This window comes from Cervus elaphus, chromosome 7 (genome assembly GCF_910594005.1).
Source record: "Cervus elaphus chromosome 7, mCerEla1.1, whole genome shotgun sequence".
Taxonomy (NCBI): domain Eukaryota; kingdom Metazoa; phylum Chordata; class Mammalia; order Artiodactyla; family Cervidae; genus Cervus; species Cervus elaphus.
In genome coordinates this window covers 5,082,931-5,099,991 of record NC_057821.1, presented here as the reverse complement: position 1 = coordinate 5,099,991, position 17,061 = coordinate 5,082,931, and the positions used below count along the sequence as shown (strand labels likewise).

Below are 17,061 nucleotides of genomic sequence, written 5' to 3'. Positions count from 1 at the left end.
TCTTTTTTCAAGCAGAATTCACAGCAGCTCACAAGATGGATGCTGCAAAAATCGGAACAGGTTGTGCTGAAAACATACTAGGTCATATGCAAAAAGGATCACACGTTCCTCCAAATAAATTATGAAATTTGAAACTTACCAAGGTGTCTCCTGAAAGAACCTCTAAGAGAGAGATCAAATTGTGTCCGTCCCTCAAGTCTTCATAGAGATCGTTCACGTGTTTTCGAACCTACAGACAAAAACACAATTTAAAATTTTTGGTTATAGCGCTCAGATTATCCTTAATACCTGAACAAGAAAGTGGACAAGGAGAAAAAGTTCCTTGTGCATTCATTCATGCAGTGTTTTACACAGGCGATGCCCTAACCTGAATCACGATTCTTGACCCAGCAGCCAGGGACACCTAACAAGCTGAGTGTTTAGCCCCCCAGCCCCGCACTGGTCTTCCTGATCTCTGGGTCGCAAACTTCAGGATGCCAGAGGCACACACTCCTCATAATAAAAGTCCAGAGATGTAGCCTGGTTAAAAGGTCCATGAGACTCTAGGTACTCCTTCTGAAAATTCCTGTGAGTCTATGATTATCTCAAAATTAAAAGTTTTTAAAAATATATGTGAGGTTTTAAGGCCTCTATTCAAAATTTCTCTGCACAGCATAAATCTTCCTGTGGTGGAGGGTTTTCTTTTCTTTTCTGAATAGCTTCTTTTTAAATTTTCTATTGGACTACAGTTAATGTACACCATTGAGCTGGTTTCAGGTGCACAACAAAATGGTTCAGTTATACATATATCGATTCTTTTTCAGAGTCTTTTCCCATATAGGTTATTGCAGAGTCCTGAGTAGCGTTCCCTGTATGGCCTTGCTGGTTATCTATGTTATATATATTAGTGTGTGTGTGTTAAACCCAACCACTGATTTATCCCTCCCAGGGGATAAACCGCATAACCACACTCACTCTAGCTGACAGTTAACAAGGCTGGTTTAAGTTTCTTAGTTTATAGCTCAAACCACCAAAGACTTCCCCAAAAGCGCTGCTGGTCAGCCACAGAGGGACACCCCTGGCAACGCCGGCCGGCTGTCAGTTTCTGCCGGACAGACACGGTGAGGGCAGGTCGCAAACACGGCTGGCTCACGGCGGGCGGGCCCACCCCAACCTGCTCCCCTGGGGCGATGCTGGGCTGCGTGACTTTGCGAGCCAAGGACGGGGTCCAGAAAGAGGCAGAGACCAGCATTCCCCCGCAGCACGTGGGCACAGGTCTGCGTGCCCCCCGTCTGCGTGGTACACACACTCTGGAGGTTTACACGCAAGAGTCAAACTTCTTTGCACGTGCAAAGTGTCATGTGACTAAACAGCAGAAAGAAACAAAAAGATCCAAAGTATGGTCAAAACTTTCCAACTACAGGGCAACCAGCAAGAAAGGGCCTCATGTAAACTGGAAGCAAGCCTTTGGTGGCTAAGATTTTCGGGTCTAAAAAAGCAGCTTAAATACCATTAAATTTTGCTCTGCAGTGACCTAAATGGGAAGGAAATCCAAAACAAGAGGGGATATATGTGTGCATATAGCTGATTCATTTCACTGTGAAGCAGAAACTACTGGGACATTGTGGACTAGTTGTTGTCATTCAGCCGCTCAGTCGTGTCCGACTCAGTGACCCCATAGACTGCAGCACGCCAGGCTTCCCTGTCCTTCACTATCTCCCAGAGTTTGCTCACGCTCATCATGTCCATTGAGTCGATATCCCAATTTTAAAATTTTTCAATTAAAAAAAAATTTTAATACTACTAAATTTTATTATCTTAACTGACTACATGCTTTACAGTATGATTTACTGTCAGAAAATATTTGTAATTAGTGAAGAATAAAATTTCCTTCAGAGTTTCATATCAAATTTACCAGCTCCTATGACTAGAATTTGGGGACTTTCTGCCTAAGTCACAGTACTTTTTAATATTCAACTAATATTCATTTACCCATCTATGCATCATTAGTTGCAAATAATGTAAGCATTACACTCAGGCCTAATAGCTCTAAGTAACTACTAATGCCAATAGTACCTATAAAATGACCAGCAAAACTGAAACAGTCAGATTATTTTTAACCAAGTGTTCCCATTTTCACAAGTTGACATTTTTATTTTGATTTCTCAATACCCAAGGAATATCAGCTGACTCTTTGGTGTCACAAGATAATTATATAACAGTAAAAGCAAGCTTAAAAATACTTCATTTTTCTAAAAAAAAAAAAAAAAAAGAGAAGCACATCATAACACTTTTCAGACAGTCCTATTTAGAATATCTATAAATACCTAAATAAGTTACAAAGAGATTATTCCTTCCATTAAATATTTACCTTCTATTAAATGAATATCATTAAATGACATTCTCTTGAAATACTCAATTACATTTCAGAGCCAATTTCCAAGGATCTTTTCAGGAAGAAATCTATGATATACATAACACACACATGTGCAGACAAGCAACTTTATGAAATGAGCGCTAATACTCAATTTTCTACTCACATATTACAGCACTGTAAGAACTGACTTGGCCTCATTCCAAGCCATAAGCGTGAGTGTAAGGCTTAGGGCCCACTTAAAAACAAGCTGTCCATGGATGGACGAATGGACAAAGAAGACACATGTACACAGTGGAATATTACTCAGCCACTAAAAACACAATCTTGCCATTTGCAACAGAGACCTTGAGGGAATCAGACTAAGTGAAATCAGTCAGACAGAGAACAAATACTGTATGATTTCACTTATAAGTGAAATCTACAAAGCAACAAATGAGCAAACAAAACAAAAATCATAGACACAGAGAACAGAATGGTGGTTGCCAAGGGTTGGGGCTGGGAAGTGGGTGAAACAGGCGAAGGATATCAAAAGAAACAAACTTTCAGTTATAAAATAAATAAGACATGGGAATGCAGTGTACAGCAGGGTGACTGTAGTCAATAATATTGTATCACATACTTGAAAGCTGCCAAGAAACCAAATCCTGAAGGTTAACTTTGTCTGGTGCTGAATGGTATTATAACTAGAATTTCTGATCATCTTATAACATGTACAAATGTCAAATCATGAGGTCATACACCTGAAATCAATATAATGCTATCTGTCAATTATACTTCAATTAACAACAACAACAAAAAAAAACAAGGCAGAAGAGCTAAGCTTGTGAATTTCATGCATATGTGTACATCTAAATCAACATACTCCTCTGAGTATGTCCAGTGTAAGCAGAGAGCAGACTAATTCTTGAGAGCCTGAGCGGGAACATGAGAGGCCACAGTTATATAAACAATACTATGCATCTCTTGACCCTGAGGCAGCTGTCGAATCTCTCAAAACAGACAACTCTATCATGCAGGTCTGACATCTTCAGGAGGGACAGTGGAACACAGCGCACAGTAAGGATGCCCCCGCCCCGGGCAGGAACGAACAATCAACGTTAAGAAAGCCAGGCGCTCTTGGTCCCCTGTGCCCACCCATGCCTGCCAGAGCCACATGTCAATCCAGATCCACTTCCTCTGCCCTTCTCACTCCAGGGCGGTTAAAGATGAGGTGTGATCAATGGCCAAGACATAGGAACAACCTAAATGTCCATCAACAGATGAATGGAAAAAGATGTGGTACATACATACAGTGGGATACTACGCAGCCGTTTACAAGGATGGAACAGTGCCATCTGTAGCAACACGGATGCACCGAGAGATGATCATACTAAGTGAAGTAAGTCGGAAAGAGAAAGACAAAGACCGCATGATATCACGCACATGCGGAATCAGAAATATGACAGAAATGAGCCGATCTATGACACGGGGCTTCCTGCTGGCTCAGACAGTGGAAAGTCTGCCTCTGAGGCAGGAGATTCGCGTTCGATCCCTTGTCGGGAAGATCCCCTGGGGAAGGAAATGGCAACCCACTCCAGTGTTCCTCCTGCCTGGGAAACCCCACGGCTGGGGGAACCTCGTAGGCCACAGTCCATGGGGTCGCAAAGAGTCGGACACGACTGAGAAACTCTGACTTTCAGAAACAATCACAGGCACAGAGAACAGATTGGTGGCTGCCGGGGCAGGGGCACGGGCATGGGGGACAGATGGACGGGGGAGGCTGGGGCTGGCAGAGGTGAGCTGTAACACACAGGATGGGTAAACAAGGTCCTCTGCACAGCACAGGGAACGGTACTCAATACCTCATGATGAGCATCATGGAAAAGGGTATTGTTCAAAACTCTGTGTGTGTGTGTGTGTGTGTGCGCGCGTGCGTGCAAAACAGTGTGTGTGTGTGTGCGTGTAACTGAATTCCTTGCCATACAGCAGCAATTAACAAAACACTGTAGATCAGATTTACTTCAATGAAAATTTAAAAGATGTTAATTAAAAATCAATTAGAAATCAATTTTTAAAAAGATGAGGTGTGATTCTGAACACATATTTCACATGAAAGCAATTTCACAACTTGCTCTGCCAGACTGAACCCAACTATGGACATGAGGGAAACTTTCCACCACAAGATGTTCTTTTCCACAACCACATTTATGTGACAGTAAAGAAAAATTAAATTAGGCATGTTTAAAGAAGAAGAAGATTAAGCCAAGCAAAGCCAAGTAAGGAAAAGAGAAAACATATTACAAGGGAAAAAGGATTTCAGGCATGCCTCTGCTGCGGGTCTCATGAACCAGTTACCCAACCTCTCGAGGCCTCCATTTTCTCACCCGCAAAATAAAAGATGGGAAACAGAAGGCCTCAAGTTCAAACTAGAGAATGAAAATTCTGTAATCTGAAAATAAAACTGTCATCATTTTTTAAAAATTACTGTCAACTTAAAAGAGAAAATATGTCAAATGGAAAGCTGCTAAGAATTTTAGGAAGAAATACAGAAATAGACTAAATCAGCTTCTGTAACGCTTGCAAACATGCTGAGTCATTATTTATCATGGAATACTGCTTATTTTTCTTGTCTCAGGGGGTCATTCTCAGGTTCCAGAGAAGTACTGTATATGAAAAACGCTACCTAAATGTAAGATACCATTATTTTCATCTTCATGGCTCCATATAAAACAAATGCACCATTATTAATAATAATAAAAATACGTAAACGGACCTGACCCTATTTAAGTGCTTTATAAGTAATGGCTCATTTTCCTCACCACAAACAAATGACATAGAAAAAGAATGTCAACTAAAAATTAAATATCATCATTGTGGAAAATAAAAACTATAGTATTATGAGGAAGGAGTGGTAATGGATGAACTGAGTGAAAGCGACTGGGGTCCTAGAGAAATAACCAGTCATGTGATCAATTAGGGGTGAAAAAAGAAGGAAATAGTTCAGCTGCCACAGAAAAACCTTTTATTTTGCCCAATGTCTGAGTCACAGACACGTGGCCTGGTAACTTTCCTTCACAGATGACTGCGAACTGCCAAGAGTTTCAACCTCCCGCTTTCACTTTTTAATAAAACATTCTTTCTTCTCATTTTGGATATTCTCTCCCTGTGGGACAGAAAACTGTCTGAATAAATAGTGCTAGAGGAAATGATGAGCAAGTTGAAAGCACTCTGGGACACTCTGGGGTTAAATTATATAACTTGAGTTACATAACAGGGATGAAGCATCTTTTTCTGTGTTTTTTGAATCCTATGGGATTCTCCCAGAATTTTGCAGGCTTTCTTAAAATGCGGTGCTGCATTGCATCTACAAGCTCACCCCTAGAGGGCGCTCATCTTTTGCTTAGGAGTTTTCCTAAGGAAGGGAAATAGAGGCGAGGTGGGTGGGGTGAGACCCCGAACAAGGTCCTGCTGATGACACATAAATATTCCCATTTTATTTCCCATAGAGAACAGAGTAGACCATGCCAGGTCTTTATCATCGAAATGGCTTAACTGCTCCAAATAGCACTCTGGGATTTTTATTTCAGCTTGCAATTGATTTCACATGGGCTAAATCAAATTCAAGTCTGAAGATCAGGTTGACCTTCAGACATATAAACACAGTTGCTTATGTAATGCTTAAGGATGCCTTTTTCAAAAGTCTGACTTTTAGTGGTTGATGTCAAACTAGAGGAAAGCCTCACTTCCCATGTTTATCCTTAGCGCTGCTGCAGAGCTGCAGCTCGTGTCAGCAAACATTTATTAAGCATCCCTCACACGCCAGGGTACCATCTTGCTTTTATTTTTTGGCCACAAAAATAAAAAGTGGTTCTTCACTGCATGAAGCAGGCTCTGTAAGTCAGGGGCTCAGCAGCTGCGGCAGGAAGGCTGAGACGCCCCGTGGCGTCGGGGTCTTGGTTCTCCGACCAGGGACTGAACCCACATCCCTGCACTGCAAGTGGATTCCCCGCCACGGACCACCAGGGAAGCCCCTGAACTGACGCGAAGGGTGCAGATGTGGATTAAACAGAGCACACCATCTCTTGAGGCCCAAAGGTGGGGATGACAGAAACTTCGTGGGAGTCTGAGAAGGCCTCCCCGAAAGATGGGAGTGTCCCACCTGGAGGAAAGAACTGGATGGGGGCCAGATGAGGGAGCTCCCAGCTCCAGGGAAGGACAGCATCCGGGACGCCAAGGGGACAGGAGTGGGGATGGGGAGCAGGGGCAGGGCGCGGGGGGCTGACCTCCTGGGTACGGACAGCCTGCCCTGAGCAGAGCCAGCCGCGGAGACCCAAGCAGAATGAGGACACACCATCTCTGAGCAATGAAAGCTCCCGCACTATCCTGAGCAAACCCAGAAAGAGCTGCTGAAGGTCCAATCAATAGGTGAGGATGCAGGAAAGGTCGCTGGCGGGGAGCACAGAGGCCACGCACTGCCTTGGTGAACCCGGGGGAAAGGGGATGCCTCCCCCAGCAGCAAGGAGCAGACCACGGGCAAGGACGGCCAGGCCCCTCTCAGGGCAGTCCCAAAGCTGAAGGACACGCTACTCTGGCAAACAACCCCTATCTTTAGAAAGGCACATGAATAATAAAGGCTTGCCCCAAGAGGAGCACCTCACAGCCTTTGGGTGGAAAGAAACCGGAGACTCAGCTTCAGGCCAAACTACGAATGAAGATGCTATTCAAAGCAATTTTTGGATTCTAAACAAATACATTCAGGAAAAATAAGCAACCACATTCTTGGGGGTGAGCTCCTTACAAGTCCTACTTCAAAAACAAAAATAACCTGCCAATAAGTTACTACATCAATTATTGATAAGTAAATTGATGCTTCAAAAATACACAGAAATGCTTCAAAACACTGCATTCACTTCGGTAGGTGCCTTATCTGAATGGTTGTTTGTTACAAACTTATTTCAGTACTATTTCTTCAAGAATGGTGAAGAAATAAAACCACAGCTCAGACTCTTCCTAAATTACCATAAATTCTAAACTGGTTCAGGGAAATATAAAGGGTAAATATCATTATCGGATGTAATAAAAAGGTGGTCATGCTTTTCTCTAGGCAGTGTGTTAGGTCAGCATTAAGGCCACTCAGAGTTATCTCCTTCACTGGTTTCTAACCATAAAGTAAAGATATTCATCATACATTTTAAGGTATTAACGAATAAAATAAGAAAGAGTTTTAAACAACTCAGTTGTTGGCCCCAAGTAGTACAAATAATCTGTCTACTCCATAAAGGACATGATTAGTTCTCAGACAAAGAAGATTTCTCTTTCAAGCTTTCAGATGGACAATCTATAAACAACTTTAAAAAACCAAACAAAGACAAAAGGTCTTCTTCTCTAGTCTTTCATTACAAGGTAGAACTACAGGTCGTTAAGTCAGCTTTCTTACTGATAAACACGTTAAGCTTTGGGAGCATTCTGATTATGGTTTTAACCCAGGTACTTCTTATATTTTCTTCTATACAGTTTCACCATTGTCATAGGAACATTTATAAAAGATTTCAACTTTTAGAAATTTTAAAGGATGAAATTACTTCCTGTAATAATTTGTTTGGGGTTTGGGTGGCTGGTTCTGGTTTAGTTTGGTCTGATTTGGGTCTACTTTTCCTTCTAGTTCTTCCCTTTCACAACAGAAAGACAGATAAAAATCTATTTTTGCACAGGTATTCCCCTTGGTCTGCAGATCTTTTATGGCCTGCAGAACTGTATCATGTCTTGGTGCTCAACAAGTATAAATAATGTAATTGAAGGAGAAAAGTAAAATTCAGAAGTCAATTACTCTACATTCTATTATTGTGTATCTGCCCACTGTTTGGAGGGTTGGTTCTCATTAAGGATGTATTCTAAAGAGCCTCCATACTACAATGTCAAACAAAGGAGCCCTGGTTCACAACGACATCAGTATCATCCATTCCGTGTGAGCTTTAAAAGGGGTGGCAGGGTTGGGGTGGGGGTTAGGTGAGGGTCAAAGGCAGGGATGCTTGGCCAGACGATGTGGGTCTCTCCTTTCAAGTTTATCCAGTGCCCACCTGGCTCATACCTGACATGCATCTTTCTTTAAACCATTTATCACTTCCAGAAATCAAGGACAGTTTTCAATAATAACATCAGGAAATGGGAAGACACCAGTCACCTGCATTTTGACACTCATCTCTTTCCTGTTCACCTTCTTACAGTTTGGGCAAAAGGAAGCAAGACCTGGGGAAAGCAGGTGTCGGAATCACTCTACACTTCTCAGGAATAATTAATGAGCTAGTCGGGGAAATGAAATTTTGATACAGATGTAAGTATGTGACTACAGTGATGTAACAAGACAGGTAATGACAACTCTGCAGAATATTATTATAAAAGCAATGTACAATGTGAGCTCATACATGCCAAGTCCTAAACATGCGAGATGAGCCTGACATGGGGAGCCCATGCTCCACAATCAAAGTTCTATTCCTTTATCACCAACATTTTTAACAAATTCCACTGTTTTCTCAAATTCTAGCTTTTACTGGAAAAGTTCTGAAACAGAATTGCACGTTTTTCAATACAAATCATGTAAAAAATGTTTAACTTTTTTTTTTTCCTTTTCTTTCCCAACTTTATCGAGAAGTACTATTTTTTTTTTTGGCCTTGTCACAGTACATGGGATTTCAGTTCCCTAGCCAGGGACTGAACCTGTGTCCCTTGCACTGGAGGTGTCTTAACCACTGGACATCAGGGAAGTCCCTAAAATATTTTTTTTAATTTTAACTTTCATTTTAAATTTAAGTTACAGACATGACGAAACTTACAACAAGCTCAAGAAATGTGTATCTCCTCCATAAATCCCCACTTAGTGACTCTCTGGTAAGGTATTCCCAATAATGTAAGTTAGGTTCAGATTAACTATTAGAAACTGGAGATGAATTCAAGTAAATACAACCAGTTCCCAGATAAAAATAAGACAGCTCCTGGGATAAAGAAACAATCAGTCATTGCCTCCGAATTCCAAGTCACTTTATCACACTGATATTCTTCTTAACACCTGTCTGTTACCCATTTCAGAGACGCTTTGAGCACGGTTAGTGATAAGATGATGTAACCGCGGGGGCTGGCCAAGGGAGGGAGGCACCTGGGCATCCAGGGGTCCAGAGAAGAGCTCTCAACGCGAGGAGGAACAGGAGGGCCTGGGGCAGTTGCTGGGCGGAGAGAGAAGAGTCCAAGAGAGGGGTCACGGAGAGGGACAGAGCCTCCAACGACTTGGCAATTCTAACGAAAAGGCCTGCTGTGGCCCCCGCTTACCAAATGCTTCTGAGCTGAATCATCTCCTCTGGGGCTTGTGTCAAACGCCCGACCGGCTGTCAGAGCCCAGCCTGTTGCACAGTAATTCAGCAGAGCAGTGGACACTTGTCCCGAAGAGGAGCTGCCCTCTCCCTTGGCACCATCTAAAATCCCTTTCACAGGAGCCCTCCTACACTGCTGGGAATGTAGACTGCCAACCGCCACTGTGGAGAACAGTATGAAGGTTCCTTAAAAACTAAAAACAGACCTACCATATGACCCTACAATCTCACTCCCACGCATGTATCTGGAAAAAAAAAAAAATCATCATTCAGAAAGATGCATGCAACCCTATGTCCACTGTAGCACTATTTACGGTAGCCAAGACATGGCTATCTAAGTGTACATGGACAGATGAACAGATAAGAAGATGTACATATATACAATGGAATACTATTCAGCCCTAAAAAGGATGAAATAATGCCATCTGAAGCAACATGAATGAACCTAGACATTATTGTACTAAGTAAAGTAAGTCAGACAAAGACAAATACGTGTGGAAGCTAAAAAAAAAAAAAAGATACAAATGAATCTATTTATAAAACAGAAAGAGACTCACAGACATACAAAACAAACTTATGGTCAGCAAAGGGGAAAGGGGAGTTGGGGGACAAATTAGGAGGTTGGGATTAATACGCACACACGACCACACATAAAAGAGGTAACTGGGCTTGTCTGGCAGTCCAGTGGTCAATATTTCACCTTCCAATGCAGGGGGCACAGGTCTGATCCCTGGTCAGAGAACTAAGATCTCCCATGCCTCGCAGCCAAAAAATAAATAAATAAATAAGATAATAAACAAGGTCCTACTGTATATAGCACAGGGAACTCTACTCAATATTTTGTAATAACCTGTAAGGGAAAAGAATCTGAAAAGTATATAGTATATGTATTACATATATATATACTGAATCACTGTTGTACACTTGAAACTAACATGATACTGTAAATCAACTATACTTCAATTTAAAATTTCTTTTGAATGCATAAAATAAAATACCTTTTAAGACAACTGTTTATAGCAAAAAGAACCACAGTCTCAGGGCACACAAGAAAGCAAAGGCCCCGCCGAGCCCTCAAGGAGTAACTTCGCCTCCTTGGCAGAGGACGATGAGCGAGGCTGTGCCACCGGCTGGGATGGTGCCCAGTGACAAGGCTCAGGCCCGGGAGGCGGCAGGGCCCTCTGCAGGCGGCGGGGCAGGGGCCGTGGGCACCGCTCTGGGCAGGGAGCCGGCCAGGAGGGCCGCCCTGGGTCACACCAGCGTGAGCACTTCCCGTGTGCCATTCGGAGCACTGTGCTTCAAGAGAGGGATGACACGGGCCGGTGCTTCATGTCTGTTTAAGTCCTGAGGACTAGAAAAATCTCAGGGTCTCTCAGGAGCACACGTCGAGGTCCTGAGCCCTTTAAAACACTGTGATGTTCTCTGATACTTCACATGCAACTGATCCACCCTTCTTTACACATAAGCCCAGGTCCTCGAGTCCTTACAAGTAAACAACTGAGACAGCTGGCTGCATCCTCTTCATTAAACCTCTGAAGCAACCGGGATTATGAGAAGACAACTGTCGCAGGGAGATGAACACGGAGACTATTTTTAAAGACACCCCCAGATCATGCGATCCCACTGCTTCTGCTCCCAACCATGCTGAAACCTGCCCCCTGTTAAAACATTTCCTTCAATCCAGATGAAACTCCAAGGCGCCCAGACCCAAAAGTGTGGGCAGAATCATAAATATTCGTTTATCCATGACTAATAAAGAAAATTTTGGACAGATGTTGTATACGCTGTTGTTGAAATGAATCTCTGCCACAGAATTGTACCTTCTGGTGGGAAGATTCAAACTTAAAAAGCTGGCATCAATTTCTTCAAAGTGATCACCTCCCAGGGATGGAGCAGGAGGCTGGGGTTAGCAGATGTAAGCTACTATACACAGGCTGGACAACAAGGTCCTACTGCGTGGCACAACGAAGTCTATTCAATATCCTACACACCACAGTGGAAGAGAATGTGAAAAACTATGTGTGTGTGTGTGTGTATACACATTTTTTATGGAATATAGGTATGTAAAGATACAGAGTATATGTAGATACATATAGATATGTAGCTGAATAATTTTCTTGTGCAGAAGAAATTAACTGTGTAAAACCAATATACTTCAAATTTTTTTTTAAAGTGATTACCTCCTAAATGACACTGCAATTCTACCAAATTTCCACATCTCAATCTGCTCAGCAGAGACCTGTGGACCACAGACATTCGACAGTTAGTCCTCGCGGGCGTTCACGACCAGAATCAGAGGCGATGCCCACATGTGCCGCATTACTAAAGCCTAAAATCTAGGCAGATCCTATTTTTCCTCCAGTCCCTGTTCCGAACATCCTCTCTTTTAGACAGAAAAGGGTCACCAGAGAGCGGCTGGGGCCAGGGACCACCTTGAAACGCAGGGGCCCCGTGCGCAAAGGTGATGCGGGGACACAGCTGCGGCTCAGCGCCCACACGCGCCCCGGCGCCCGGGCAGGACAGCTGCACCTCCAGTCCCGAGGGCGGAGCGCGCCGGGGAGGAATGCCGGCTGGACAGTGGCGGTCTCTGCTTGCACTTGCGGGATTCTTTATGCCCGAAATGCTGTTCTGTCCCCACTCCACCCCTGGCTGTTGACTCTTGCTCTTCCTTCACACTCCAGAGTCACCCAAACCGTGAAAGCGTCCCTCCTCTGCCCTCCATAATCCTTGGCTTACACCAGGACACTGACCATCCTTTTCCTTCAACAATAGTTTTACATACATGATAGCACAATCGTAAGGCCCTTAAGAGGACAGAGTCTCAGGTCCTCATTATAAATGCTTCGTGCTTCGCACAGTACCCTTCATAAAGCAGACAGTCAAAGAAGTTCGGTTCAATAAATAAAAGATGAGCCATCTGTACTTTGCCTGTGACCTTAGCCATGCCCTCAGCTGCGGGCTCCTGAGTGCCTGCCTGGTGATGGGGAAGAAAAGAGAAACTCAGGACACAGAATCGTGAACTCCATCACCCACTTCCCAGCAGGGGATCCGTCTCTCCCGGCAGGGCCCACCACGGCATCTGTGACAATTGGTACCTGGCACTGTGTCCTCTCATACGGCTAGAGCTAAACAATGCTGCTGAGTGACCAACACACAGAGGGAAACCTCCACTCCTGCACCGAATCCTCTAAGTATTCCCCCGACCCATCCAAACTGATCTGGGAAGTGACTGCCAGAAAGGAGTTCAGGGAAACCAAGTTTTAGGAATTAATAAAGAATCTTTTTAAAAATGCTTTTTTAAAAAACTGGCATATATAGATCGATGGAACCCAACAGAGTCCAGAAATAGACACATATTTTTGGACAATTGTTTTTTATTTTATTTTTTCCCACCATACTACACAGCATGTGGAATCTTAATTCCCCAAGCAAGGATTGAACCTGCGCCTCCTGCATTGGAAGCCCAGAGTTTTAACCAATGGACCTCCAGGGAAGTCCTAACAACTGGTTTTTCACAAAAGAACAAAAGCAATTCAGTGTTGAATCTTTTCAACAAATGATGCCGAGAAACTAATATTCATCATGCCAAAGGATTCATTTGAACCTTTTCTTCCAAATGGATCAGAGACCTAAATGTTGTATGAGAGCTAAAACTATGTAACTCACACGCCATTTGCGTTACTGATTGGCAATTTTGTTTGCACACAGGACATACTTACACTCATCACAATTCATCAGGAATTAAGAATAAGAACAGGGCCCAGAATATAAGACAGGAAGTCAGGCCGTTCCACTCTGGAGGTACACGCAATGAAAATACACTTAAAAGGACTTATGATTTGTATTTATTTAAAATAGTTTCCAAAGTAATCACCTAATAATTAAACCAAAGGACTAATTATAATACTAACGAGGCTAGAAAAACTGGCAATGTCAACCACTTTCACCTAAACAAAAACGGAGATCTACAATAAAAGGGCAAAAACCAAACAGAACAGCCATATTGAAAGGGCTGCCCAGTGACGCAGCTGGGAAACAGACCTAATTTGAGGGACAAGGAACACAATTCCTCAGTTTGCCATCAGCACGACTTACTGAACTCTTACTTGAAGCAGGTATCTCTTGACTCCATCTCACTCAAGAAGGGTTATCACAGAAAGAAAATCTTACCTAAAAAATGAAGCAATGTACTGAGTTGGCCTTTCCAAATGCCATTTTTTTAAATAAATCGAAGAAAGAAGCACATTCAGAAAAGCAGCTGTAAAAAATTAATAAATAAAAAATTTTAAAAACCTCAATTAAAGAGTCAGGTGACCAGCAGGGGGCGCTCTCACAGCCTGTGATGACAGCCGAGCCCAGCAGAAGACCCACCTTCCCAGCCGGCCAGGGCTCGGCCAATGAAGAGCCATGAGGTCTGTGTTAACTGCAGCCCACCCACCTCCTCTCCCCACGGTAACAGGGGTCCCCTCCCTTGCGATGCCTGAATGTTCCTGCGACTCCCCTTGGCTGCAGACCCGGTACTGCAACCCTCTGCTGCTCTTGAATAAACCATCTTTGCTGGAGAAATATCTGGCCATCTGTTTGGCTCAGGACAATGCAGCTATGGTATAAAACTACATTCACTGAACCACAGCAGATCTTACATGTGGGAAAAGAAAGCCATCTTCACAAACGGATTCAGAACAAAGTGAATTCACACAAAACCTTACCCTAAGTATACACAAAACCTCACCCGGAGATAGAGCTCCACAAACATTTTCTGTGAAGAGTCAGGTGGAAAATATTTTTGGCTTTAAGGGTCACATGATACAACACCACACAAATGAATGGGCATGCCTGGGTTCAGCATAATTATCTATGGACACTGAATGCTGAATTTCAAAGAACTTTCATATGCCCCCAAATAATACTCCTCTTTTGATTTGTCTTTAATTCATTAAAAACTGTAACAGTATTTCTTAACCTGTGGTCTGTACAGAAAGACAGGCCTGGTTTGGCCCTCTGGTCTCTCCCACCAGCACCACCACCAAGACACCTGAAACACAAGTACCCTGGGGACAGCAGCACAATGGACTTATCCGGCCATTCCTGTGAAAGAGATGAATGATCCGACTGCCACCCCCTTCCCAAAGCAAATTCAGAAGGAAAATGACGAAGGTTTTATCAAATAACATTATCTTGTTCTTTTCCGAAAAGACAAGCAATACTTGCTCTTTGTAGAAAGACTGGAAAATAGTTATGACAAAAGGAGTTATTCTGCAACAAAGAGAAAAAACCCTTAAAGGTAAGTGAACAGGGAAACAGCTCAACATGTACAAAGGTAGGGAGGTGGAAGGTCAGAGATAATCTGCAAGGCGCTGAGCACAGAGTGGATACCGTGGGCCCAAGCTCCCGCTGCACAGCGCTGACGACCTCATTGACTTTCCTTCAACCGACTGACTGCCTTCAACTCAAGTCTTAACACAGGTAAAAACACAGAGAGAACATGCTAGAAAAATAAGTGCATGGCATAAAAATGGAGTCATCACATGAAATGAAGGATACGAAAGTGTGAAATGAAGTATTTTCTGCTTTAACGCCCTACCAATAAACAAGACTTTTCCAAATGCAAATTTCTGAGCCCAGGTGAAACAAAGCCAGCTATTCAGAAGCCATCAGCTAAGAGATGAGGAGCAGGGGGATATGAGAGGCACCATCCACCACATTCCCCAAGGTAAACAAGGAAGAAGCAGGTGAACAATAAAAAGCAGGACTGGCCCCCGAGGGCCAGACACATAGGAAAGAAATAATTTCAGCAAGCGGGACACCTGCATCTTCCCATACATAGAAAACTGCTAAATCTCTTCATGCGAGAGATTTCGCTTTCTCTTAACTAACAGTAATCTTTCCATAGACTACTTGCCCTTTGCTGCAAACCTGTATGTAGCCTGGCTCCTCTCCTGCCCTTGGAGTCCACTTTCCCCAGGTCACCTGAGGTCCTGTCTCCCCGGCTCAAGTCCAACATCCCCACCGAGTAAAACCTAACTCTCAGCTTTTAGGTTGTACATATTTTTTAAGTCAAGAGAAGCTTTAAGTGTTCTTAAAACTTTTTGACAAGAAAAGTTTTAAGAAAGGGACAAAATTAATTCTTCACATATTTAAGAGCTGACATACATGTTTTATACCATGCCAAGGGAAGGGGGGGGGCAGTGCTGACCCAAGCCATGAGGGTGGGAGTTACAGTGAGCAGATTCTGGCTCAGTTACAGCTCAAGCAGACTGAAAGTGTGAGTTATCCGTGAATTAGAAAGCCAACGACCCATAAAAAAAGGCTGTGAGAAAACATTCCTGCAAGGACAACCAAATTAACTAGATCCTGTCCAAATCTGGAATTCGAATTAACACAAAATTAATTAGACTTGTTGAAAACAGTCATTTCTGAAACTCTCCTGCAGGACTTCTCAAAGGGATGTTAATAGATATTCTTAGATTAAAAAAAGAATCCATGACCAAGTGATTTAGTAAAACACTGGATTACACAGGGTTCTTTACCACAGAAATTCAGTCTTTAATATGCTAATGTGTACCATAAATCTCTCTAATCTGGGAAGGCTGCTTTCCAAACTCTTTTGGCAAAGGAAGCCTTTCCCCGCCACCCCCACCTCACCCCAAGGCATCTCACAGCATTGGTGTTCCTGGGAACCTGTTTTTAAAAATGCTTTGCTTTGCAAAAAAAAAAAATATATATATATATATATGTTTTTATTTGATCCTGCCAACTCAGGAAAATTAATATTAAAATCATCAAGAAAAGCCTTCATCAGAAATTAAATCCACAAACCAAAAGTTTGGAATTTAACAAATGAGAAGAAACATTAAAACTTCTGTGACAGACTCACAGATGAAGAGAACAAACTAATGGTGACCAGTGGGGAGAGGCAAGGAGAGAAGGCAAGATAGGGGTAGGCAGTGAAGAGGTACAAACTATTATTAACATGTAGAAAATAAATAAGCTACAAGGGCATACTGTAGGACACAGGGAACACAGCCAATATTTTAGAATAACTACAAATGGAGTAAAACCTTTAAAAACTGTGAGTCACTATGTTATACAAGTAACATATCAACTATACGCCAATTTTTAAAAAATTGCTATAACATACAATGCTCCAGTAGAGCTTCCCAGGGGGCGCTAGTGGTAAAGAACCCGCCCGCAAAGCAGAAGACTTAACTGGTTCAGACCCTGGGTGGGGAAGCTCCCCTGGAGGAGGAAACAGCAACTTAATCTAGTATCCTTGCCTGGAGAACCCCAGGGACAGCGGAGCCTGGTGGGCTATGGGGTCACAAAGAGTTGTTGGTCTTGACACAGTCCGTGATGTCCGAACGA

General features: G+C 42.9%; 1 protein-coding gene across 15 annotated transcripts in view; it reads right to left on the bottom strand.

The window, feature by feature from the left end:
* The window catches only part of DST (dystonin), a 522,273-nt gene that overhangs the window by 257,117 nt on the left and 248,095 nt on the right, over positions 1–17,061 (bottom strand). For all 15 annotated transcript variants that reach the window (XM_043907023.1, XM_043907022.1, XM_043907025.1 and 12 more), the window contains one exon: positions 140–229. In XM_043907023.1, the coding sequence (XP_043762958.1) occupies positions 140–229 (90 nt within the window). The remainder of the gene's footprint in view (positions 1–139; positions 230–17,061) is intronic.